Source organism: Clinocottus analis, unplaced genomic scaffold, assembly GCF_023055335.1.
Source record: "Clinocottus analis isolate CAN_PGR_092001 unplaced genomic scaffold, fCliAna1.0.p SCAF_7, whole genome shotgun sequence".
Classification (NCBI taxonomy): Eukaryota; Metazoa; Chordata; class Actinopteri; order Perciformes; family Cottidae; genus Clinocottus; species Clinocottus analis.
The window spans coordinates 19,487,033-19,512,127 of record NW_027176229.1 but is presented as its reverse complement, the minus strand read 5'-3'; the positions used below and the strand labels follow the sequence as shown (position 1 = coordinate 19,512,127).

The 25,095-nt window shown below is 42.7% G+C and overlaps 1 protein-coding gene across 1 annotated transcript; it reads left to right on the top strand.

Moving 5' to 3' along the window:
• Positions 1-100: 100 nt before the first annotated feature.
• On the top strand, positions 101-24,572 carry pgm5 (phosphoglucomutase 5). The gene is made up of 11 exons (XM_068605080.1): positions 101-750; positions 2,594-2,756; positions 2,868-3,014; positions 3,112-3,237; positions 3,343-3,533; positions 4,454-4,608; positions 13,990-14,105; positions 17,126-17,261; positions 17,941-18,124; positions 21,447-21,584; positions 23,661-24,572. The coding sequence occupies exons 1-11, from the start codon at positions 493-495 to the stop codon at positions 23,748-23,750; spliced, it is 1,704 nt and encodes a 567-aa protein (XP_068461181.1). The 5' UTR covers positions 101-492; the 3' UTR covers positions 23,751-24,572.
• The last annotated feature ends 523 nt before the right edge of the window (positions 24,573-25,095 follow it).

Here is a 25,095-nt window from a genome sequence, read left to right as displayed (position 1 = left end):
GGTCTATTTTTGGCCAGAGGCTCAGCTGATTGTGGGCCTTGAAGATTCTGGCCCTGCCTGCTTTTTTTTTTTTTTTTTTGCTCTTGTAGTCAGTTGTTCAGGCTTATTAGGAAAAGAGGGGAGTTGTCGAACAGCGAGGAGAGTTTCTGCTGAATGCTCCTGAGGGGATGCGGCTGTGAAGGCGTCCACATACATTGACGTGGGAGGGGGGATTTCTTTCTTTTTTTCTTTCTTTCTTTCTTTCTCTCTTTCTGTTTGGGTGTTTCCCCTCATCCCTGCGTGGGTCACTGCTGTCACTGCTCCCTCGGCAGGGACACAGCAACTGTGCCTTCACTTCACAGGCCCACCTCTGTGCTGCCAACTCCGCCACATGACAACGAGGCTGCTTTTTTTTTTTTTTTTACTTTTCTTGTTTAACTCTCTGTGGTCGGAAACCAGCAGAAGCGAACTCCAGTAAGTAAGACCCGCATCGCTGGGTCCTCGCAGAGGAGGATGGAGACGAGCCCCATCCCGGTGGTGACGGTCCAAACCGCCCCCTTCGACGACCAGCGGCCCGGCACCAACGGGCTGCGGAGGAAGACGACGGTGTTCGAGGGGAAGAAGAACTACCTGCAGAACTACATCCAGAGCGTGCTGTCCTCCATCGACCTGCGGGACCGGCAGGGCTGCACCATGGTGGTGGGCAGCGACGGCCGCTACTTCAGCCGAGCAGCCACCGAGGTGATAGTGCAGATGGCAGCTGCCAATGGGGTAAGGAATAAGCAGAGAGGGGGTTGGGAGTGACCCACAGTCCTGACATGGGCCCACTGAGCATTTGTTCCAATATATCAACAGACTTGTAACCCTCCCAACTCCATGCACAAGTCTGGCATTTTTGCTGAGGAAAAGAAGAAGTTACATTCAACATAAGAGTTACAAGTGAACAGTTAGGGACATAATTGTGTTGCTGCTGATCACTGCAATGACGAAAAGGAAATTAATTAAACTTTCTGAACATGTTCTACCATACAGTAGGAAATAATCACATTTTGTATTTAGGGTGTTCACAACGAGGAGGAAATACAAAATAATGAACACAATTATGTTTACTTTTCCCCCTAATGTTTTATTTTTTCTTGTCAGATACTATATGTATATGTCTTCAAGTCTTTTGTACAACAAAAGTTAAGTCTGAGAAGTGGAAAACCACTCTTTCATTGAAGTGCTCTCAACTCATACAGACAATCACCTCGACTTTGTATGAAGGGGTCACCATTAAAGAGAAATAAAGGGAGGCATTGATGTATCCTATAAAAGATTAGATGACCTGTAACGTATTAGGATGAGAACTGCTCTCAGCAGATTGTTCCACAACTTCTGAAAAAAAAACCTTGGCCGCTTATTTGGACTTTGTATTTTAAAATTGTACAATTGCGTCACGTTAATCCCCATCTTGCATTGCATAGTTAGTCATCGTTTGCTTCAGCATCACAGTCTTATCTCACATTATCGCATGAGCTCATCCTCACACAGACAAGAGCGCTTCACTTGAGGGGGAAAAGTAATAATCTGCGGTATTGACACACGCACACCCGTCGTGTGAACTCTCAAGTGTCGGCTGCAGATAAACGAAAATAGGAAGACCGAGTGGGAGAGACAGAGGGGAGGAAAATCCCCGCAGCTCACTTTTAAAACGCTTGCTCTGAGATCTTTGTGATTGGTTTGGACAGGCTCCAAAGGAAAATCTGAAGGGAATATAATTTGTTTTTGAGATCAGTCTGTTTTTTTTTCTGCTGGCCCGGCCAAGTGTCTCTTGATGTCGGCCTTATCAGCACTTCCATCCATCCTGCTCTATTTTCCTGCCGACGTATGTCCCCCCCCTCCCCCGCCTCTCTCTCGTCGTTTCACCTCTCCAGGGCCAAACCTCATGCTTTTGGGGGGGATCCCCTGTCATATGGCATCGAACCAAAAGTCAGGCAACACTTGCAGATGACCCGCCCAATGCATAGACGATCTCTACTACACTGGTTACTGGATTCAATGGGATCGTAGTGGGAAATACTTACACATCAATTAGGTGCTTCGTTACACACACACTACTATTCTGTCTCAATGCATTTTGAAGAGGACACATCTCAGTGTAGTCCCTCACTTTCCTTGTCTTTTCTTTATCTACACAAGCAGCATGCCGGATGTTGGCAGGATACACTGACGTCGGGAGAATAAATTCCTCTCCAGTGAGGATACTTTTATTTAGAATGGCTGATATGCAGGGGAATTATGGGATGCTGGTGGTATTACCGCTTTTAAAAGTAGCATACAAATTATAAATAGAGAGTGCAGCTCTGTTATTTAGGCACCCTCTTGAGGCAGATCATTTTGCTTTTTTAAAGCTGCCTGTCACTTAGTCACCTGTAGAATGATGCCGTGCTTTGAGCCCGTGTTGCTTTTAGATCCAGTTGGACCCCTGAGCTCTTTTAGATTTGTTTATAGGTCAGCGTAGTTTTCTTCTAGATTTTGTGTCACAGCTTCTTGGAAAACATTGTAACAATAGGTGACCGGCTGGATGGATGTGCAGCTGACGTTGCTCCTATTTCAAATCCGCCCTGTGCAGATTGGTCGCCTGGTCATCGGTCACAACGGCCTCCTGTCCACCCCCGCTGTTTCCTGCATCATCAGGAAGATCAAGGCCATTGGCGGGATCATCCTCACAGCCAGTCACAACCCCGGAGGCCCCGCCGGAGACTTTGGAATCAAGTTCAATGTGGCGAATGGAGGTGAGCGCTTGTTTTCGGATTCTCTCAGTGGATCGAGGATCTATTTTTTTTTTTCACTGCGCCGAAATGACGGTTGGCACATACTAATGCGTGTCCTTCCTCGCGTGGTAGGCCCATCTTCGGACACAGTGATGGAGAGGATCCACCAGGTGAGCCGGACGCTGGAGGAGTACGCAATCTGCCCCGATCTCAGCATTGACCTGTCCAGGCTGGGAAGACAAGAATTTGACCTGGAGAACAAGTTCAAACCTTTCAGAGGTCCGACACCCACTCGCTGTTTTCATCTTTCTCAAATACATACAAACAAACACGTTGCCACCCGGTGCTAAGGATCTCTTCTCTGTGTTCTTTCTAGTGGAGATCGTGGACTCAGTTGAGGTGTATCTCCAGCTGCTGAAAAACATCTTTGACTTCAGCGCCATTAAAAGTCTTCTCACGGGACCAGATCAGCTCAAGATACACATAGACGCCATGAACGGAGGTGGGACCATTCATCCTCTACCTTACATAGCCGTTGAGCTGTTGTAAATGTTATCGGAGAGTAAACGGCTGCTGTCTTTTCTCCTCCCCTCATGCTGCGCTCCAGTGATGGGCCCCTATGTACGCAGGATCCTGTGTGATGAATTGGGAGCTCCCGCTAACTCTGCCGCTAACTGTGTCCCCCTGGAGGACTTTGGTGGTCAACCTCCAGAGCCCAACCTGACTTATGCCACCTCTCTGGTCGACGCCATGAAGGGAGGGGACTTTGGCTTTGGGGCTGCGTTTGATGCCGACGGGGTGAGACTTTGTGTTTGTACTGTCTTGAAACGTGTCTGGAGGGATTTTTAATGCCACTTTATGCTTTTTGTATGTCAAAATGACTTTGTTTTTTTGTAGTTAGATGGTCAAATCCCCAAAATGGGCTTTCGTTTCCTACTCGAGGTAAAACAAAGTACAACCGTGTTCCTTCATAACTGTGAACTATTTCGATATTTTTGACCGATTATGACTAAATCAGTGTCATTAGACTCCACCCATAGATACCAGAGAGAGCCTTATTTATTTTTTATTTGTTATTGTTTGCTCATTTGATAACAGGAAGACAAGAAATGGGGCTGAATTATTCTGTATCCTCAATGATCCAACAAGCAGCTCACTTTTTCCACCATGTCATCCAATAGTCATTTCTATGGCACACACACACACACACACACTCACACACACATACATACACACGCACACACACACACACACACACACACACACACACACACACACACACACCCTTGGCTGGGTAAATTAGCTTTGCATCAGGAGAATTATGTCATATCTGCTCTGTTTCTCCCACCAGGATCGCTGTCTTCACAGTCTTTTTTTGGGTTCGCTGTTACATAATACCGTAACTAATATCTTCCCAACTTCTCAACGTAATTGTGATGGTTGGAAAAAAGCTTTTCAATTATTTGTGCCGAACATTTGTCTTTACAGCAGAACTACACATCTAACCGTAACCCAATGGTTTTGCTTTGCGACTGTTAGCTGAGTAGATTTACAACCATAATGGATTTAAAGTGTGTATTATATGCTGAATTATTATGTGGAATAAGCTAGTTTTGCTCTCTTCATCATGTGAGAAGACCCCCAGCTTATTCCCTGTCAAGTTTAGGTTCACTTCACTCCACTCACGTTCTCTTGTACTGTTCTGTGCTGTTCATCAGGACCGGTACATGATCCTCGGAGAAAACGGCTTCTTCGTGAACCCGGCAGACTCGGTGGCCGTCATGGCCGCCAACCTCTCCACCGTGCCGTACTTCAGGCAGATGGGAGTCAAGGGCTTCGCCAGGAGTATGGCCACCAGCACGGCCCTCGACAGGTACAGCACACACACACAGTGACGCACACACAGACTCAGTAGGTCCAAAGAGTCCAAGGTTAAAAAGGGACAGGACCAACGTTTTAAATCCACTGTGTTTTTATCAGAGTCAAAGTGGACAAAGACGTAAGACAAACACATATAGAGCAAACCAAAAGCAGGTGTACAATTGTTATTTGATAATTGATCAAACAGGATTTCAAATCTATTGGACAGTAGACATTTGAGATCGAAGGGGTTTTGCCTGTTCTTCTTCCTCCTGCAGCAGCACAATCGCTCATGAAGACTCTCCCACTAGGAATAAGACTCACATACGAACACCCCCGACTCCCCCACACACACTTACACATTTACTCACTGCCTATAAATATTGTCCGTTGTGTAAGACGAGCAGAGGGGTGCTGAGTGAGAGGATGTGATCATCCAGGGCCAGGAGGAGGGCCTGGCACATCACAGAAATGGAAATCAATGGAAATCTGTCATTTGTTATGACCGGGGACCCAGAAAAGAGTCAGTGTTCATGCAGTGTTCAGTTCACTTCAAATATCACTTGAGTTTATTAAAACTGTGTATTCATGAAGTGTTTCAAGTGTTTTTCTGAATTTGCGGTGAATGAAATAGAAAGACAATAAAGGCTGAATTATACGTCTGCAACTCCACCTGCGGCTGGCCACGCAGTCGGATTGACGGACTCGTTTTGATTTTTAGTTCCCCTGCGTTTTCCATACGCCAGACTAGCAGGTGACGCAACGACGGTTTAAGAGTCGACCTGCACGCCGCCGTTCACCGATATCTCCCTCCAGGAATTCACCTCCATCTACGTGTCCTGACACTCCGTCAGATGGGTTTTATAAATGCTCATATTTGTCGACCTGTTCAGCCAAACGTTCTTCAACGGGAACTATTGTTCGTGTTTCTCCTATGCCTTTAAAAAACAGCGGTATTATGCTGTGAAACCGGAAATGCGAGAGCCAGAAAGGATGCGGTTAGCGGACCAATCACAGCCTTCTGGGCTGCGTACGGCTCGCGTCGCTTTGACGGATAGTCCGAAATTTGGGGTGACGCACGCAAGCACGCAAAATGGCCGATTTGACCACGCAAGGTCGGCCATGCGTGTCTTGCGTGCTTGCGTCTCTGCGTAAAACCCGAGTATAAATCAGCCTAAAATCAGCCTTGAGGGTTTCCTATCTGAAGAATATAAAAAGAAGAATGTGTGCGTCTGCAACTGTGTCTCTTAAGAATCAAATATTTTGCATTATCAAAGTATATTCTTTTTGATGGTTGTCTTCTGCCAATCAGGCAGAACGGTCAGATTGTACATGAAACTTTAACATGATGACATGTAGTTCATTGTAATATTGTCAGTCCTGGACTTTCGCAAAACTTCCAATCCTTCTGACGGTATATGTTTTGGTTTTGTTTAAACTGAATGTGATGCCGTCACTTCCTTTATCACAGTTTCCTTGATTCTTGGCGAAGAGTCTGTCACGTTGTTTTAATCCAAGTGGAAACGGTTGAATGAGAAAAACATCATTCGCTCTCTTAACCTTTACATACTCGCTACTTGTTGCATTACTTCACAACAGGTTATTGTGAAAATTGTATTTTTTTTTTTGAAATATTAAAATAACAGCTTAACTTCAAAGTCAAAACATTTAATTATTTTGGATTATGTAGTATGTAGTATGTAGCTAGAGCGCTATGAGCTGGGATTTTACAGTAAAATAACCATCAGATAATTATAGCACTATACTTCAGGAAGTTCAAACTAAAAAAATCCTGTTTAATAGTAATCCACTGATTTCACATTAAAAGACTCAGTTGATAATAAAAGTGTTATTTATTGTGAAATATTACAGTTAAATCTTGTGAAAATCAGGTAATAATTTACAGTGGTAAACATCACACTTTGTGTGTGTGTGTGTGTGTGTGTGTGTGTGTGTGTGTGTGTGTGTGTGTGTGTGTGTGTGTGTGTGTGCGTGCGCGCACTGTTAGCACTGGCAGACATGAAGGAGGTGACCTCACTGCCAATCGCGATCTCTCTGGGTTTGACAGTTACAAGTAAAGCTTAGATATGTGAAGTAGGATGTAACATCACAGAGTTATTGGTAGAGACTCCTACACACTCTGCTCTACACACCCTGTTCTACACACCCTGCTCTACACACTCTGCTCTACACACCCTGTTCTACACACCCTGCTCTACACACCCTGTTCTACACACCCTGTTCTACACACCCTGCTCTACACACCCTGTTCTGCACAGCCTGTTCTACACACTCTGCTCTACACACCCTGTTCTACACACTCTGCTCTACACACCCTATTCTACACACCCTGCTCTACACACCCTGTTCTACACACCCTGTTCTACACACCCTGCTCTACACACCCTGTTCTACACACCCTGCTCTACACACCCTGTTCTACACACCCTGCTCTACACACCCTGTTCTACACACCCTGTTCTACACACCCTGTTCTACACACCCTGTTCTACACACCCTGCTCTACACACCCTGTTCTGCACAGCCTGTTCTACACACTCTGCTCTACACACCCTGTTCTACACACTCTGCTCTACACACCCTATTCTACACACCCTGCTCTACACACCCTGTTCTACACACCCTGTTCTACACACCCTGCTCTACACACCCTGTTCTACACACCCTGCTCTACACACCCTGTTCTACACACCCTGCTCTACACACCCTGCTCTACACACACTGTTCTACACACTCTGCTCTACACACTCTGCTCTACACACCCTGCTCTACACACCCTGCTCTTCGCCTAAGGCTGTGTCATATGATGCTGAACCATAAGGATCCCAATGAAGAGCTGCGTGAAAGTTATGCTCATAATGGCTCACATGTCAGCCTCGCCTCATCACTCTGACTCACACACACACACACACACATACGCACACATATATGCACACATACGCACACTCTGAGACCTGAAACATAATTGTCACATGTCCCACTACAATCCTGAGCCATTGACCTGTAATACAGCGCACCCACACACTTCCTGTAGATGAAATGGCCTTTTCATCATTTACGCCGAATAACATCTCCTTTATCTCTCTTTGTCTATTTTCTCTGCATTTGGCCTTTTTTTGTATTGATAAAAGCCTAAATTAAATTTACTGGAATCTCGGTTGTGCACTCTCCTGAGAAGTAGAATTACCTTACAGTGTGATGTCTATTACAGATAAATACCCTAAACTACAGATAATAGCGCGCTCTGGGCTTTCCAAAGAGCATTGTCAGAAATAAATTGCATTATATAAGATTTTTGTATTTTATTTCCCTGTTAAACCCAATATTCGCTGACATTCTCTCGGGTATGTGGGCTTATGCAAAGCACTCCTACCCATTCAATGAGCATTTACCGGATAGTTACTGGCCTTGTAGCAGGTCAGGGTCACGTTGTTCAGCTTCATCACCACCACTTAAGCTCCTAATTCTCAAACTTTCTTTGTCCACAAGGTCGCCGGTTCGATCCCTCTTCTGCCCATAGTTTGCATGTTGAAGTGTCCTTAAGCAAGACATTGAACACCCGGTGCTTAGCAGCAACCCAGTGCTCCTTAATGACCAAGGATGGCTAAAATGCAGAGAATAATTTCTCCACTGTGGAATTAATAAAGGATTATAAAAAAATTGAAAAAAATCTACCTTTCCTCATCAAGCCCTACCTGTAATACCTCCGCACCCCACAGTTTGAGAACCACTGTCCTAATGTAACACCGCTGTCTCTGCAAGCAGAATGTCAAAGTACTTTGCAGGGTTGTGTCGGACCCTGGAGTCGGCCCAAGTGTCGGCCTTTTTAGGAGAGCGAGTGGCCCCTGTGTGTGTCTGCATGCAGAGTGTTTAGACTGAGCGGCCCTCCCTGCCGTGTGTTTATGCATAGTCAAGCAAACTGTGTTATAAAAGCCTTGATAAATGTAGCGGTTTATGGACTGTATGGAGTTGTGTGTGTGTGTCCAGAGGGAATTCGGTAAAACGACAGAGACAAGGAGGGTGCATTTGGATTCAGACGGTAACAGGTACAGGTGTAACGTCTTGGCTAGGCTGCGGCTGTCTGACTGCGTTGTGTCTCTCTGTGCAAATGCAATAGGTCAAGGCTGATACAGAGAGGGAGGGAAGGAGGGAGGGCTCGGAGGAAGAGAAGGCGTGGAGGGGAAACTTCGGTAAAGGAAACATCTGCCTCTCCATGAACCATCCCAGGGATGGGAGGATGTAGGGGAGGAGAGAGGGCTGAGCTGCTGGTGAGCCTCTTGTTCTGAATCCTTGATTAGCACGGCGAAGTAGAGGGGTCAAATGTTAAATGCTGTGTTGTAGCTGAGCTGTTTGATATTTCTGTTGTGCTGGTTACTATGACCGAGATCAAATCAAAAGACTGCATTGTTTTGCACATCTGCCAATGTTTAAGCCATTGTAAGACATGGATGTGCTACAACAACATGGGTGGGCTCTTTATGGATCCATGTTCATCCTACTGGACCATTTAGTAGTGTGATATTTGTATAGTATACGCTCCCAAGCAAAGATCCCATCCATGTCCACATTCCTCGAGAAGAGATGGTCACCCGTCATACGGTGGGTGTGACGGATGGCAGCTTTGAAGAACAGCAGCTGCTTCAGTAGGACAAGATGAGGGCCTGCAGAGGTGCGAGAAGCCCGTCTGAATGACCAGCCATCCCCCAAAGCTGCGACAGTGGCAGGACTAGCACTCCCATGTGGGACCTTAAAGTAAAGATGCTCTGCTTCAGCACCACAGTGGGCAACCAAGAGCTCTTATCTCATGTGGAGAGGAACAGGATGACTCCAAAGTAAGAAATGATAAACTCAATAGATTGACCGGACCAGTTTGGATAGGTCGGGACTTGTGTCCTCTTTGCCATGGTTTAGTTCGTTTGTAGAGCTGAAAGGCTGAGTGCCACTAAAAAACAAAGAAAGGATTAGAAATTCTGTCATCTGGTTCACATTTTGTATTAATATACACCAATATTTTGATAGGAAGCGAGGTGCAGAATGTAGCCAAATCAAATATTGACTCACCAAGCTGTTTCTCCCCCCTGATATAATATTGTTAGATGAAGATTTAGTTTTGACACACTTTTGGAAAAGCCCATGAAAATAGTTTTAAAAGAATGCCAGGAAGGTATTTTGATACTGATCACACCAAACAATGTAGGTAACAGCGATGACCATTTACAGAAATCCTCTCAACTTTGATTTAAGTTCTTTACTTTTTAGGATTTTCAGTTTTTGGCCACCACGGCAACATCTTCAGGGTATTCATTTCAGTTTTTTTGGTGAAGTCCAGTGAAGGTTCCTGGTTCAGGTCAAGAAGAATATTTCAAGCCCAAGTAAAGCTTCAGCGTGCTGCACTTTTTGTCCGAATGCCAGCTTAAAGCTTTTAAGTTCAGGCTTCAGAGGGGGAGGTGAGGCGAGAGGGCACTGGATGCTATGTTTGGTAAAATATCAAGCCAAAGCCAAAAGCTGGCAATATTTCTTCATACCTCACATTACTTCTTTCTATATCCTGATACATACAAGATAGAGCCGGAGAGAAAACAAACGACATATTAGTTGATAAGTGTGTACATGTGAGTACACACTTATCAACTGTAAGTGTGTGTGTCTGTCAGTCTGGTGGTAGTTTGTAACCCTTATGAGGATGATGGGAGGTGGTCAAAGCTCTTCATGAAATCTCCTTCACCCCATTCTCATGACAGACCTTTTCTATATCTGTTCAATTGGATCTCATCAGACAGACAGGAGAGGTTTTTTTTGTGGTCATAGTAGCCTCATCTCTCGCTGCAGTGATTTTGATTTGATTCATGGATGAAGAACATAGAACAAGCCATGGGATAACATGTAAAGTGTTTTTTTTCTCTATTCCATACAAAACAGGACGGACGATTACACATAACATGCACAGAATCTGTAAATTGATAAGCAACACAACCAAGGACCAATCGAAATTAGATCGTGAACTTTATCCTTGTATTTTCCTTTTTGTCACAATCTATCTGTTTGAAAATCATTCACAACGGGCCCTCCTTCTTGAATTTGTCCTTCTTGAATTCTGTTATCTAGAAGAGAACCCATTGTATCTTGCACATCGTGCATCTTTAGTTTGTCAAGCCGCTGTACCATGAAGAGCAGGAGGAATCCAAGTGACCCTGCATCTTTGTTTTTTTATTGCGATATCAAACTGCCTTGTCCTGCGAAACATAAACTTACTTTCCGTACTTACCGCATGGAAACTAATGTGCACCACCGGAAGAGACACATTCATTTTCAAAACCTTGTTAAATTCACTTTGTATCATAATCACTTTTATTTGGCACATTTGTTGACAGTGATATTGATGTTCTACCGGTGTGAAAAATTGGACATTAACAGACCTTAAAGCCTTACAGTTGAGCGGTCCCACCTACACATGGGGGGATTACAGCCATAAATAGAAATCTTCCAAGTTTATTCCCCGAGGCTGCCAGCATTTTTTCTGTTTTGGCAAAGCCTGTGAAGAGAGAGAGGCAGAACCCTTTGAGCCTGGCCGGCCTGAAACACTGTACTGTATCTCAATAAATAAGCATGTGTTTGAGTATGATTGTATGTATTTGCCTCCATTTCTTGAGTTCAAAAGGAAGCGTATTCGAGTGGATCTAAAACCAGACTGCGATTCTGTTTGACCAATGCCATGATCATTGGTTGTGCTTGTTTCTCTGAGTTTGTGTTTTAGTGGCTTAACGTTGTTTTTCAGTTAAAGCTCACATTTCTCACGTTGTTTTGTCCTGACACTTGCAACACAAATGGAGGAGGTGGGGTCAGTTTCAGTGCTTATGTTGTCCGTGTACGTGCCATCAAAAACATCACAGGCCAGAGTTTCTGTTTTCTTTTAGGAATGCCAGGCTTTCCGTTCCAGCTCTCGCTTCCCCAGAGGGGAATGAAGTTACTCTTATTTGGTATTCCATCCCATTCTCCTGTAAACAACGATGCTGGGCACTGAGGAGTTTATTTATGTGCATGATGGTTGTGTGGACGTGTAAGACCACTTAAAAACATTGAAACCCACCCACATCCACATATATTGCACTGTGAATTCCAACAGCATCCCACAGTAAAGTATTTTGAGATCGACAGATCTACATGTTTATTTCTTAGTGAGCAACAACAATTTTTTTTGCATTGAATGTTTCTCCCAGCCATTCTTAGCCGAGTCCTGGGAATTGTGTTTACATTTCTCGGAAGTTACTGAGGAGGTGTGGGTGATGTGGTTGAGGAGCGATGCTTGGGGATTGGGCAGAACACTGGGCAGTCTTCTTTGTTGCATGCTAAATAAATCTGCAAGCAGGCTTGAAATGGTAACGTTCATAATATATACAGATTGCTTTCACTGAGACACAATAGATATTCTCATGCAGCGTGTGTTTAGCCACTTTTTCTGAAAAGAGGAAACATTTTAGTTTGGTTCTCTGTTCATAATCTAAGCTACATGGGAATATATTACTTACTACACTGAGCAGTAAAAATACGAGAGCCTCGTTTTCATAATGACAAAGCACGTTCAACAACTACAGCTCCCATGAGGAGCTAGGGCTGTAGTCAGGATTCAGAAATACTGAGGGAAAATTCTTCCGGAGAAACATCACCCCCATTTTTTTTTGAAAGAAATTGCAATACACAGCAGTCAAAATACAGTTTCAAAGTCCCCCCCCCCAACTCCCCACCCAAACTATCTGGATATCTCTTTGAGGGGAAAAATATCTTGTATTCTTATTACACTGAAAAGCAGTGCCATTCAAACTTGCGTGAAGAGATTGTTTGGCTAATCCTGCGCAAAGACAACACAAACACATCACGTTCATCCAGTTGACATGATCAATTTGTTAGCTATGATGATGAATACTTAATACTCACTTATTTATTAGCTTCTGAGGAAAACATCCGGATCTTAATAGCCGCTAAATGCTCCGCTATGTTTAGCGGATAGTCGCTAACGTTGTCTTTTCCGGCCGCTTGCCGCTGAGTCGATAGCGCCCAGTAGGTTCATCTGAGCTTTTGTGTTGTTGCTGAGAACAGCTGCTGCATGCTGCTGCTGGTCACTATGCTATGAGAGCGCTACGAGTGAACCAAAACAGTTGCGGGTCGTAAACTGAAAACAATGAGATGGAAGTTGCTGAAATGCTTCGTAGAGCTGTGGGCGACTGCAGGGTCTTATATACACAACCCTCTGCGGGTTGAACACGACGTGAAACTCCTTTCACATTCAAAAGGTCATTTAAACTATTCCTATTAATGAAATGTTGATTAAAGCGCCCTTACAGGTATGGGTTATTAAAAAGCTGGTCAGTTTTAGTAAATACTCCGTGTATACTTTGCACATGTAGAATGTGAATTCTACCAAAGGTTGGTGAAACCTTCTAGAAACACCCATCAGGACATGACCTCGGTGTCCTTAACTGGAGCTACGACCTTGCCCGCGGCACTGCTTCGACACTGTGCCAGTGGCTGACTCACATGTTATTACTGAATATTACTGAATGGCATTGGTTGTTGTGATTATTATGAGTTTAGTTTCGAATATGGACAAAAAAACAAGTGAAAAGCTTTTCAGTTGATGCGAGTGGAGCCGAGGCCGACTGGAAGAGGACGTGGGACTCCGGCTCCATGTCGAAGTGCCAAGATCTAATTATTTTAATTGCTGCTGATTTTGTTTATTATTTGATATTACGTTATTTTATTTTCATTCTATCCAAATGTGTCAACCCTCTTTCTCAAAATGTACTAGTTTGTAATAATATTACTGTAACTCCGTTGTATTCAGCCAGATACTTTTGTACATTTTCACTGACAAGTTTTATTAGACTTTGTCTTTGCCCTTTTCCCTTCTTGTCTGATTCTGTGCGATGCCTCTTCTCCCACATATTGCACTGTCTTCACCTTCACCGCAACATACACATCTATCCACGCACGCACACACACACACACACACACACACACACACACACACACACACACACACACACACACACACACACACACACACACACACACACACACACACACACACACACTCCCTCTGCTTCTCTCCCCAATGCGAGTCCATGGCTCAGGTTCAAAGCAAACATTGGCTAAAAGGTTAACTCACTTTGTTCTTGCTGCCTTTGCCTTATTAAGTTATTGGATGAGCTGCTGGCAGATTACACCGGTCATACAACATTTGGTTTGGTTTATTTCAAAAGGTCAGAGGTTTGTTTATATCTCTGAATCAGGACTGAGAAAGGCTGGCGTTAGATATTAGAGATAAATACATTGTGTGTGTGCATACTAGCTTTGTTTTTCCTCTGTATGCTCGTAGGGTTGCCAAGGCCATGAAACTGGCGCTGTACGAGACTCCCACGGGCTGGAGGTACTTCGGGAACCTGATGGATTCTGGGCGTTGTTCCCTCTGCGGCGAGGAGAGCTTTGGGACAGGTACGATCTCTTCTGCACAATCACTCACAAACACACACTCCACTCATAAAGACAATGCTCCGTGACATTGAAACAGAAATCCAATGAATACAGATACAAAGCAGGAGTAGCCTTTTAGCTCGTGTGGAGAAGGTCACTGATTCAAATCCCCGGACCTGTTTGGAAAATGTGACTGTGTGTGTGTGTGCGACTGAGAAATCCCCTCCCCTCAGCAGCAACTGTTGCTGAGGTTCCTGCAAACAAGGCCGTCGCTAGAAGACTGCACGAGCCCGCTGCTGCTAACTGTGATGGTGTCTCTACATTAAAGGAAAAGTTCTTGACAAATTGGATCTCATTGGCTGCATTAGTTATGTTTAAGATACTGTGAGACCAGAGAGGTTTGAAGTTAGAGCCATGGGTTTAATAGCTTATCAGAGTCCATAATACCGCACAGCGGTTTGAATAAAGACAGGATTTTACAACTGTGGAAAGATTCAAAAGTGGAAATTGTTTTATCCTTCAGGAATGGGCCCAACACGGCGCATTGCCTAATGATGTTGCATTGCGTTGCTGGAAAGGTTGAGCCAGCTTCAACTTTTTTTGCGGTGTCACTTTTGTCACAGCACACCTGAGGCGGCAACGTGGTCCCAATGAAATCAATAAGGGATTGTTTTTTTTTCATGCGACGCTAATATCAGTCTCAACAGCGTAGCCAGATTTTCTAAACCACTTTGTTTTGAGATAAAACTGAAAGTGAACACAGATGAAATGTAGTCATCCCGCTTTATTGTACAGTGAGCTCCAGTCCAGTTTATTTATATATCCTTAAATCACAAATTGTACAGTATATGACACCCTCTATCCTCCGGTCAAAGTTGAACCAGGAAGTGGTGATGTAAACCACGATGTTGACAAAGAACTCTTTGAGTTATCATTTCAATACTTTTACTGTTTGCTTTGGATTTATCCTCACAAATAAGTTTAACTAAGCCGGAGGGTTGTGTAAAACCTGCATCATCTTTTTTTCCACACACTCAGCAGCCTGTTCCAGGTCTCGGGTTGTAAGCAGTGCATCCTGACTGCCTGTAGCTCCGGTCAGAGCTGTGTAATAGATGTGAGGGCTGTGACCCTGACTGCATGTGTAAATAATCCCCATTCTTCTGCTATAAAAGGAGACGGGCCTCCCTGAATGACTGCAACATGAGGACAGGCCTTCAGTGGCAATTTCTGTGAATGTAGACGCACACATACACCTTCAAAAAATACAAACAACGTGCGCGCACACATAATACACATTATACTGCTGTTTTAATTTCACTTTTATCTTCCGCTCTTCACATTTTCTCGATTTTTCATCTTCTCTCTGACATTCAGTCTTCATTCATCCTTTTAATTGAAGATCATGTCTCACTCTTAAAAAACCGAGGGAACAAGGGAGAAGAAAATTGTAAGTAGGTATGAACAAGATTGAAGAAAAGCTGGAACGAGGGAGGGGGAGCGAGTTGGGAAAGTCCAAATATGAGAAGTATTGACGAGGAAGAAAATAAATGGAAGGAGCAGAGCGCACGGAGGACTATGGGAGCTTACTCGTTGTCTACCCATGTAAGGCCAAAAGCTCAGCGAGAGTCCTGAGTAGTAAATCATCTGAGCTGTACACCACTCCTGTTCTTTACGAACCCTCATACGGATTATTCAGGAAAACACAGCAGGAACTATTTATTGCACATGTACATTTTGCCAGTTCTGTCAAACTCTGCTGTGTAACTTTGGGAGGTTTTGTGATGGTTGCCAGCTTCAGAATGTAATGCTTTCAACAAATACGGGTTAATGTCTTTTGAAAAAACAATAGCAACATTTAGTTAAAAACACAAACATTGGGATATCGACAGCTCTGACTTTAGGACTGCCGTGTTGCAGCATTACATTGTTTAAGAAGCGTTCTTGTACTTTATGCTAATACGATTTTACAGTACAGAGAAAAACATTTAACAGTGTCGTAGGAAATGTCCTGTTTGCTCTTTGGTGGTATGGAAAGTGGATGAGTAAGTTCTACTCTGTCTCGCTCTGTGTCAGAGAGTGAGATAAAAGTAGACAGGCAGTGAGACGGGGATTAAATAATGACAACTGTCGGTTTCCTAACAGCTGTATACTGCTAGAGCCGGAGGAAGAAAGTACACTTCATGTCGTCAGTGTTTGGTGGAGAAAACCAAAGCAAAGGATTGTTCATGCTATAAAACAGACACAATGATGCCTTCATGTCCTTCTCATGAAATAAATATGTGTGTAACTTCAAATGACACCCAACCGCGGAGTTTGTTTTCTGCTCCAAGCTCTGCCGCGGAAACATTACGAACATATTCCATCTTATTAGAATGTCAAAGTGCCCCCTTAACAGATACCTTTACTGTGCAGCTGTTTTCAAGAACAGAGTGATAGCTCCCCAGTGAAGGAGGCTGACCAAGGGTGTGAACAACTCCTCTCTTGGTGTGTGTGTGTGTGCGTGTGTGTGTGTGTGTGTGTGTGTGTGTGTGTGTGTGTGTGTGTGTGTGTGTGGGCAGCAGGAGACATTTTTTTGTGTGTGGGGATGTTTGGTTCATCTCCAAGCACAAGCACTCTCCCTGACCTTTTGTTACATATGGTGGAGTTGAATACTAAGCTAAATCCAACTACTGTTTTACATTTGGCTTAGCTTAGCTTAGCATAAAGATGAGGAAACCGGGTGAAAGCAGCGAGCTTGGCTCTGTATAGTAGCCTACCAGCCTCTAAAGCTCACTAAGTACTCTAATGCGTATTCGTGCTCAGCGAAGATAAAGGGCGGCCTACGATGTTCTCAGAATTACTGAAAATGTAGGATTTAAATGTCTTAATAATTAGACACATAATCTCTTCTGGGGGTCTGTGTACTACACATATTGAAATCAATACAAAACAAACATGAATATGTGAATAAAAAGATAGCTTAGTGACACCAAAAAACATCAATTACACCGTCCTGAATTTATTTCTATTGTCTTATTTTGGGTGTTTTCTTTCTCCTCCAGGTTCAGACCACATTCGTGAGAAAGATGGTCTGTGGTCGGTGTTGGTGTGGTTGTCCATCCTAGCCGCCAGGAAACAGGGTGTGGAGCAGATTGTCAGAGAACACTGGGCCAAGTTTGGACGCAACTATTTCTGCAGGTAATCAGCCGAATATGGAGCTGTGCTTTCTTAATGCATTCGGTGAGGGATTTCATTTCCCCCCTGTCATTTGTCTCTTTATTGGTCCATCTACATTGTTACTTTCCTTGTTTGAATCATTATTGAATTGATCTCAATCAACAAGCCCTGAGATTGACTTATGTTTTCCCAAAAGTCTCAATCTTTTGTATCCCAAGCAAAGCCAAATATGTCTCCAAGGCCTTCACCTTCGTCCATTTCTCTTCCAGTCCTCCTCACTGGTTGTCAGTTGTTCTTATTTTAACCTCTCCCCTGTGACAGGCATTGATGGTTCCTGCAACCAATGTTCCCACTGACAGTTGCTGCAGCTTTTCATGTTCCCACAGAGAGCGTTCCGAATTTGATGTAGATTTCCCACAACATGAAGATGGGGGAGCCAATACAGGACAGGCCAGGGACCAGATCCCAAAAAAGTCCACGAAACACAAACAGCTGTCATCATTTTAAGGAAAATTGACAAATCACTCGGATAACCCTTGTCTCCTGCAGTTTAGAGCCATTTTAAGTAAAAGCAATGCTGTAAAAATGTATGTTTATGTAAGACAAATCATTTTCCTGAAAACTTTTCCTTTTCTGTGTATGGTTGGCGTGTAAGTGAGCTACTAAGCATCCATGTGCTCGTGTTGTTGGTTCTTGTCAGGTTTGATTACGAAGGCCTGGACCCACGCTCAGCCTTTTACCTGATGAGGGATCTGGAGTCAGTCATCTCAGACAAAGCATTCACCAGCCAGAAGTTTGCCGTGGGAGACCACGTATACAGCGTGGAGAGGGCGGACAACTTCGAGTACATCGACCCCGTGGATGGAACAGTGGCTCGAAACCAGGTCAGTCTAGGATGAGAAAGGGAAGAGAGAACATGGAAAATTAATGTTTATAGTAAAGTTAGAGCAGTGGAAAAGGAGTATTACTTTCATAATACATAAAGTACAGATAGACTTAACAGTGATATTATAGCCGCTTAACTTAGATATAGTTATAGAAATATTTCTAATATCTTCGCTTGAACTCAAATCTAGATGTACTTATGTCTTATTTTCTTTGTGTAGAAAAGTAAAAAAAAACAGTCAGATACTTTTGGGTCTACCCGAAAGTATCTTAAACACGCACACGCACACGCACACGCACACGCACACGCACGCACGCACGCGCGCGCACGCACACACGCACACGCACACACACACACACACACAAACACACACACACACCATCTCTATGTTCCCTTTCAAACACACATACTCACTCCTCATCCTCTTGTGAGCTAGACCACCCACTAAGCTTCAATGTTGTCTCATTAGAGACGTTCCATGTTTGGACATGAGAGTATATCATTAATTTAAAACCATAAACATATGCATAAACACATAACATACAGCACATGTCCACACACACTTACACACTTACACACACACACACACACACACACGCTGATAAGTTCCTCGGCCATATGACCTCCTCTCTCCCTCCCCCACACAGTCTGTGAGGTTTACCCAGCTGACTCCCTCAGTTCTGCCCAGAAATGTGTGGAGACTCATTCCTGGCGTCGACACTTCTTAGCCTCTGCTCCGCCTGATACCACGTACACACATACACACATATATTGTGCACTTTGGCGTAACCACTGTGCGTCAGTTGTCCCTGTGCACAAGTGTTAACACATGCATACACCTGCACGGCCTTCACATGTTCACACTTGTTTTTGTCGACAAAGTGGTGCCGACAATCCGCCCGTCCGCTTCACCTTATGCACCTTAACACCAATAAAGGTCCCGCTGTGAATACTTCTCTGTGTTACCATGGTTACAGCAGCCCCACAGCTAGTTAGTCAGTCACCCCAAAATGTGAATCAACCTCAGAGGAAAATCCTCAGCATCCCAGTCGCCCCAGTGTGTATTATTACAGTACAGCACACATTCCTACCAGGACAGAATTATATCAGCTGTCGTCTCACTTGCAGCCTCTCCACGGCAAGTGTGTTTAAAGGGGGGACAACTTGGCACATAAATGCACACACACACACACACACACACGCACGCACACACACACACACACACACACACACACACACACACACACACACACACACACACACACACACACACACACACACACACACACACACACATACAGACAAAGCATGGAGGATTTACACAGCAGTGGCATGGCAGCCTTTTGTCGTCGACTACTGAACTAATTCTGCATCGTCTGCATATCAGACTGATAGTGGATGAATATAAATCTTTGCTATATAACCTATATAATACACTGCACTGTATACCAAGAAATTCTTTTTTTTTGTTGTTTAAAGTTAGAAATATTTAGTTTAGCTCATTTGCAGTTATGGAAGTTAAACATATATGTTATGTGTTTGTCTGTATAGTACTGATATTTATATTGAACTTAATCCAAAACATACATTTAAATGGGAATAAAAAGACAAAGAAATCACATCGGTCACATCGGAGACAGATATTACTGCGATTTGCTAATGAAGCTAGCTACACTTAGCAAGAGTTTAGCTGTGTTTTTTTTTAAGACTATGGCTTCATTAGTATAATAACTGAACTAACAAACTGAACAAGATTTCAGTTTATAAAATATATATGTTCCATAGGAAACAGCCAAGGAAAAAGAACAAGTAAATGTAGTTTTAGGGTTAGCTAATAGCTAAGGCTAGCCGTGGCTTTCTCCCCCTTGTTATCTATTCAAACAGATCAAATTCAGGTGAGATGTACTTTATTTTGCCTTTGTATGACTAAATAGATAGACAAAGACAGACCTACACACACTGTGGCTGGTATGCGCTCCACTCAGGGAACTCTGAACTTTACAGCGGACATGGTTTTTAACAGGCATTAGTCAGCCTCCTGATAACTGCTTCTCTATTGTTAGAGATGAGCTGACACACTCACAAATAGAAAGACAGACAGGCAGGCGGACGGACATCTTTCATTATCACTGTCTCTCCTCACCTGGACTCTGACGTGGTACACTCCTTAGCTAAACTCATTATGAGGACGGGTTTTACTTTACTTTTATTAAGACCATAAGTCTAAAAACTATCAAGCAGAGTCACAGTTTGAAAAGGAGTATTCGTCTGTCATGGGGTCACTGTCACAGCCACTTGACTTTCTAATCTCATAATAGTGTTGAACTCTTCGATACTATACTAAGAATAAACAACACATCATTTGTGAATATCAAGACGCATGTAGTAGTCTACATTTCTTTAGCCCTTATGATGATATGAATGTTTTGACAGCACTTCTTTGGTCAATTACTGTCAGATAAAAAAAAAAAGTGTCTATAAAGTTTGTTTTATTAAAGCCCTTGGGACATTTGACTTAGTTATGCTTCTTGCTTTGTCTCAAAACACATTGCTGTCTTTTCCCAAAGCTTGTCTTTTGCTCCAACGGGATAAGGGAAGCGGCACAGTGGAATTTAGGACAGATAAAAGTCATCACACAGCCATTAGTCAAAGAGTCTTATCTTGCTTACGTCAGCTAGCAGAAGTTGTGCTTGGTTACCCCAATGCAACAATATCCTGTTTCTCTTGAAAACAGAGATGTTGTGTTCAGAAGAGTTCAGTAGGCTTCTACTGTTAACCCTTTGAACTTAACCTCAACTGTGAAATTGTTCTCCGGTGTCAGAAGTTGAAGGAAACTGTGTAAATACATCCTCGATGAGCACTGAGCACTAGCAGTAGTTACAATCTTCCATAACTTTAAAGAAATTACTGTGGGGGGGGAACAATAATTCCTTGTTACACGCCGTCCCAACAGATCACATAGTGACATCTAGTGGATGTTTGTAGTTACTGCACATTAAAGAATTATTCTCTTTCCTGACTCCTTACCATTTCATGTTAGCAGTATTGCCAATTTGCATTATTGAACAATGATTTATGATCATATTTTAATTATAAGAGCTTATACACTTTCAATACATTAAATACTAAAAGATATGTATTGTGTGATGAAGTTATTTATTAAGTAATATGTAGAATTAGGTTCTTTAAGCAGTGCTAATAGGATTCTGTTGGACAATGTCCATTCAAATCCATTCGTCATTTTGATAATTTATCAAGCGCTGAATACAAATACACACAACACAATTGATAACGTGAACATTGTTCTGTATATTTTCCAGGGTTTAAGGATCGTCTTCACCGATGCGTCCCGCCTAGTGTTTCGGATGAGCGGCAGCGGTGGAGGGACAGGTGCCACCATCCGCATTTACGCAGAGAGCTTCGAGAGAGACCCCGAGAGACACAACAGAGAGACGCAGGTACAGAACGAGTGGGGTTGTGTGTCTGATCTGTGTCGGTGTGTGGCTGAGACTCTGAGACAGAGATTCTGAATGTTTGTGCACATAAAGGCGTTGTCACCTGACAATGACCTAAATGACCAAAATGAGTCTTTTGTTATGCAGTATTCTGCCATTCTAGTCCACATAAAAAAAGACAATATCAAATCTTTATTGAATGATATGAGACAGTAGAAGAAGTAATGTATTCTGATGACAGTGCTCTTGTCTGTATATATTATATTCTGTAGACTATAAGACCGGATATAAGATAGATAATAGATTCACATCTGGCGCTCTATTCTTTGAGTGATGAGATACTATTCAGACTCCTATTGCTAAATATTTAAAACGACATGAATGAAAACTGCCACACACAACCGATCATCTCGCCTGTTTTTGTTCCGCTGGCATCATTTTTGGATGAAATAGCCTTTTTTTTTTTCTCCTTCTTTACGCTATTAATTTCCATCATCATTTCTTTGGTATTAAACCCCCCCACCCCCCCCTCCCAGAAGCCATTTGAGTTGACGTGTAATTTTGCTCAGTGGTTCATATTGAATTGAACAACAAGAACAAATTCTGCAGATAGGTGCAGATACTGAGGCGGTAATACAGTCAAAGCTGTGAAATGCCATTTTGTTGACCTGAAGACTTTGAAGTGATTAGCAACACTAGCTTATTGTGTGGTTAGTGTACTTTAACCATACTCAGGGGTTGTAAAGATGCAGTCATGACGGCGAGATCGTCCAGCTTCATCAAACAATGCGTGCTTACTGAGGTTATGACCCTGTGTGCCCTCTGGTTGTCAAAAGACAACCAGCGATGTCTTTAGCTTGCTCACTTGAGCATCAACGTTTGCGTTTGAGCGTTACCATCATTCAAACTTAACTCAGGTGTATAAATGTAAATAATATGGGAGAGCACACACATTATTAAAGTCTTCCTCTATCAACTGATTCAACTTCAAAGTGATATCACAAAGTCAACTTGTAGATCCCCCCCCACTTCTCATTTTACAAAAAGTGGATCCATTCATTAAGTATGGATCACCTTACATTTAAACACAGCTGAACGAGTTAGTTGCCACATTTCAGTCAGTAAAATGGATTGTTTCACCACGTCATTACATTCGTTACGTCCGTGTTATGTGACTTACACTTAACCCTTGGGCAATCCATCATTATTGTTAGATTATGAATTGAATTCTGCCCCGTAACCGACGCACATGATTAGACAACACGTCCGCGAGGCTGAAAGCGCTCCAGATACTTTTGTGTGTGTTTGTATTCCAATACACAGCAACTCCTCACAGTTTGTGTACTATACTATACTATGGTACACTATATGGTATAACAGCTGGTGTGTGTGATGTAGTCCATCACACCACCCTGTGCGATGAAGCATTAAAAACAACACCATGACACAGAACTCCTGAGTCATGTCATATCATTCTTGAGCAATGTTGGTGACATTTTAATGTGTGTTTTCACTGTTTCGAGATATTTAGCTGCACATAGCTCAGGTTGTGCACCTGTGAGGAGGAAACTCACGTCCTCATCGCTAATATCTTGTTTGAAGGAATCATCTCGAGCAAGTAACAAGAACTAGTTGACAAACAAATCTTGACATCATAGTCAAAAACTGTTTTCATAGGGCAATCTGTCTATGGGTTTATCTGCACCGTGATTTTAGGCCCCAAACTCACACGACGCATTAACCACTGGAACGTAGTGTGAGAGCCTCCATGTTAAGACCAATGCTCTCGTAATCTCATAGTTATGTAATTCACATGGGCTCTATAGATGCTTGTAATAACTCAAATCTACACATCCGGTATATATACAATTATAGTTTTTGACTTGATGCAAAATGGATGTATTTCTTTTCTAAAAATAAATAATGTAACCAGATTATCCAAAAGAAAGTTGAGCAAAGGTGTAACATACATAATACAAACAATGCAGTACAAAGATACAGAAAGACTATTCCTTATCTTTGCTGAAAAATACAAAAAACAATACAAAAAAACCGTTGTGATGTATTTCTTCACTGCAGGTGGTGCTGGGTCCTCTCATCGCCATCGCCTTGAAGATCTCCAACGTCCATGAGAGGACAGGGCGCCGTGGCCCTAACGTCATCACATGAGCCACCAGGACAACACACAAACACACACACACAGACACACATGCAACTAACTGCTCACACATACAAATAAAATAACTTTTCCCATACTTATTTGTCATTTTAAAAAAATCCCTTCTCTGCAGCTTTATGGTCATTTATTCTTCTTTTTTCTTCAAATGACGACTTAAATGAGGGCGCTTATCTCTCTGAAAGAAAGCGCAGTGTTTGAATAATCGATAACGTACAATATTTAGTTTCCAAAACCATGCAGGCTATTTAATTAATTCCATGAATAAATAATGCAAAAGACAGCAAACCTATTATGAATGTGCAGACTGATTGTTAATGTTTGTGGCTTGCAGTTATAAAGACTTATTGAGTAAGGGAGCCTGAGATATTTGTTGTATTCACCGTGCTGTTCTTGCATAACAATGCGGTGTTTGCTTGTCATATTGCTTGTACCTGTCCTCTCATATATGTCATTGTTTTTCAACCATTAATCAAACTTTTGTCCGTGTGTAAAATAAAAGAGGTATTACATCACAACTAATATATCTTCAGGTTGACTTACAGTTATGATATGAATTAACTCATATCTCGCTTTGAATAGTGGGGATTTATCAGACTTGTGTTTACTACACAGGGAGAGGTTTTCAAAAATGTTAAAGAACGAAATAGCAAATGAGACCACAGGTGATGAAAAATAAAATACATATTTTAGATGTGTTTGCTAATCTGGTTTTCGCTTTAATTTGTCAGCTTAGGCCTTTGGGAATGGCATATATAACTATATTTGAATATATTATTATTATACTTTTTTTTATCCAAATAAACTTTTTGTGTGTGTGGTATTTGCCTTTTTTTTTAATTGAAACAGACAGGTCTGATGGGGACCAATACAAATACATCAGTGTGAGATATGTTGCCCTTAGGCATTCTGGGTTTTTAATTAAACATATTCTTCATAATTAGAAGCACCATGTTGTGCTGATACTATATATCATGTGGCGATTAAACATCCTCATGGAAAAGGATTTTGTTAATGGAGCACAGCGTGAGTGTGAGATGTGTTGAAGCTGTTGTGTTGAGATAAGAAAGGAAGAGGGTGGATCTTTATACGGCTTATAAAGACGTAAAGAGCAGGAACTCATAAACACACTGATTGTCATCGTTATGAGTTTAGGATATGCCAGTGGATATCCTCAAGGATGTGTTTACTCAGTCAGACAGACGTTACCTGTCAGCCATTACGGACTATTGCTCCATCCAACTGTTCTATAATGTCAGGGGTTGTTTCTGAGGTTGCTCGAGGATCAATGCCAGTTTATCAATATGTCGCTAAGAAGGCGGCTTACGCTTTGCCTGA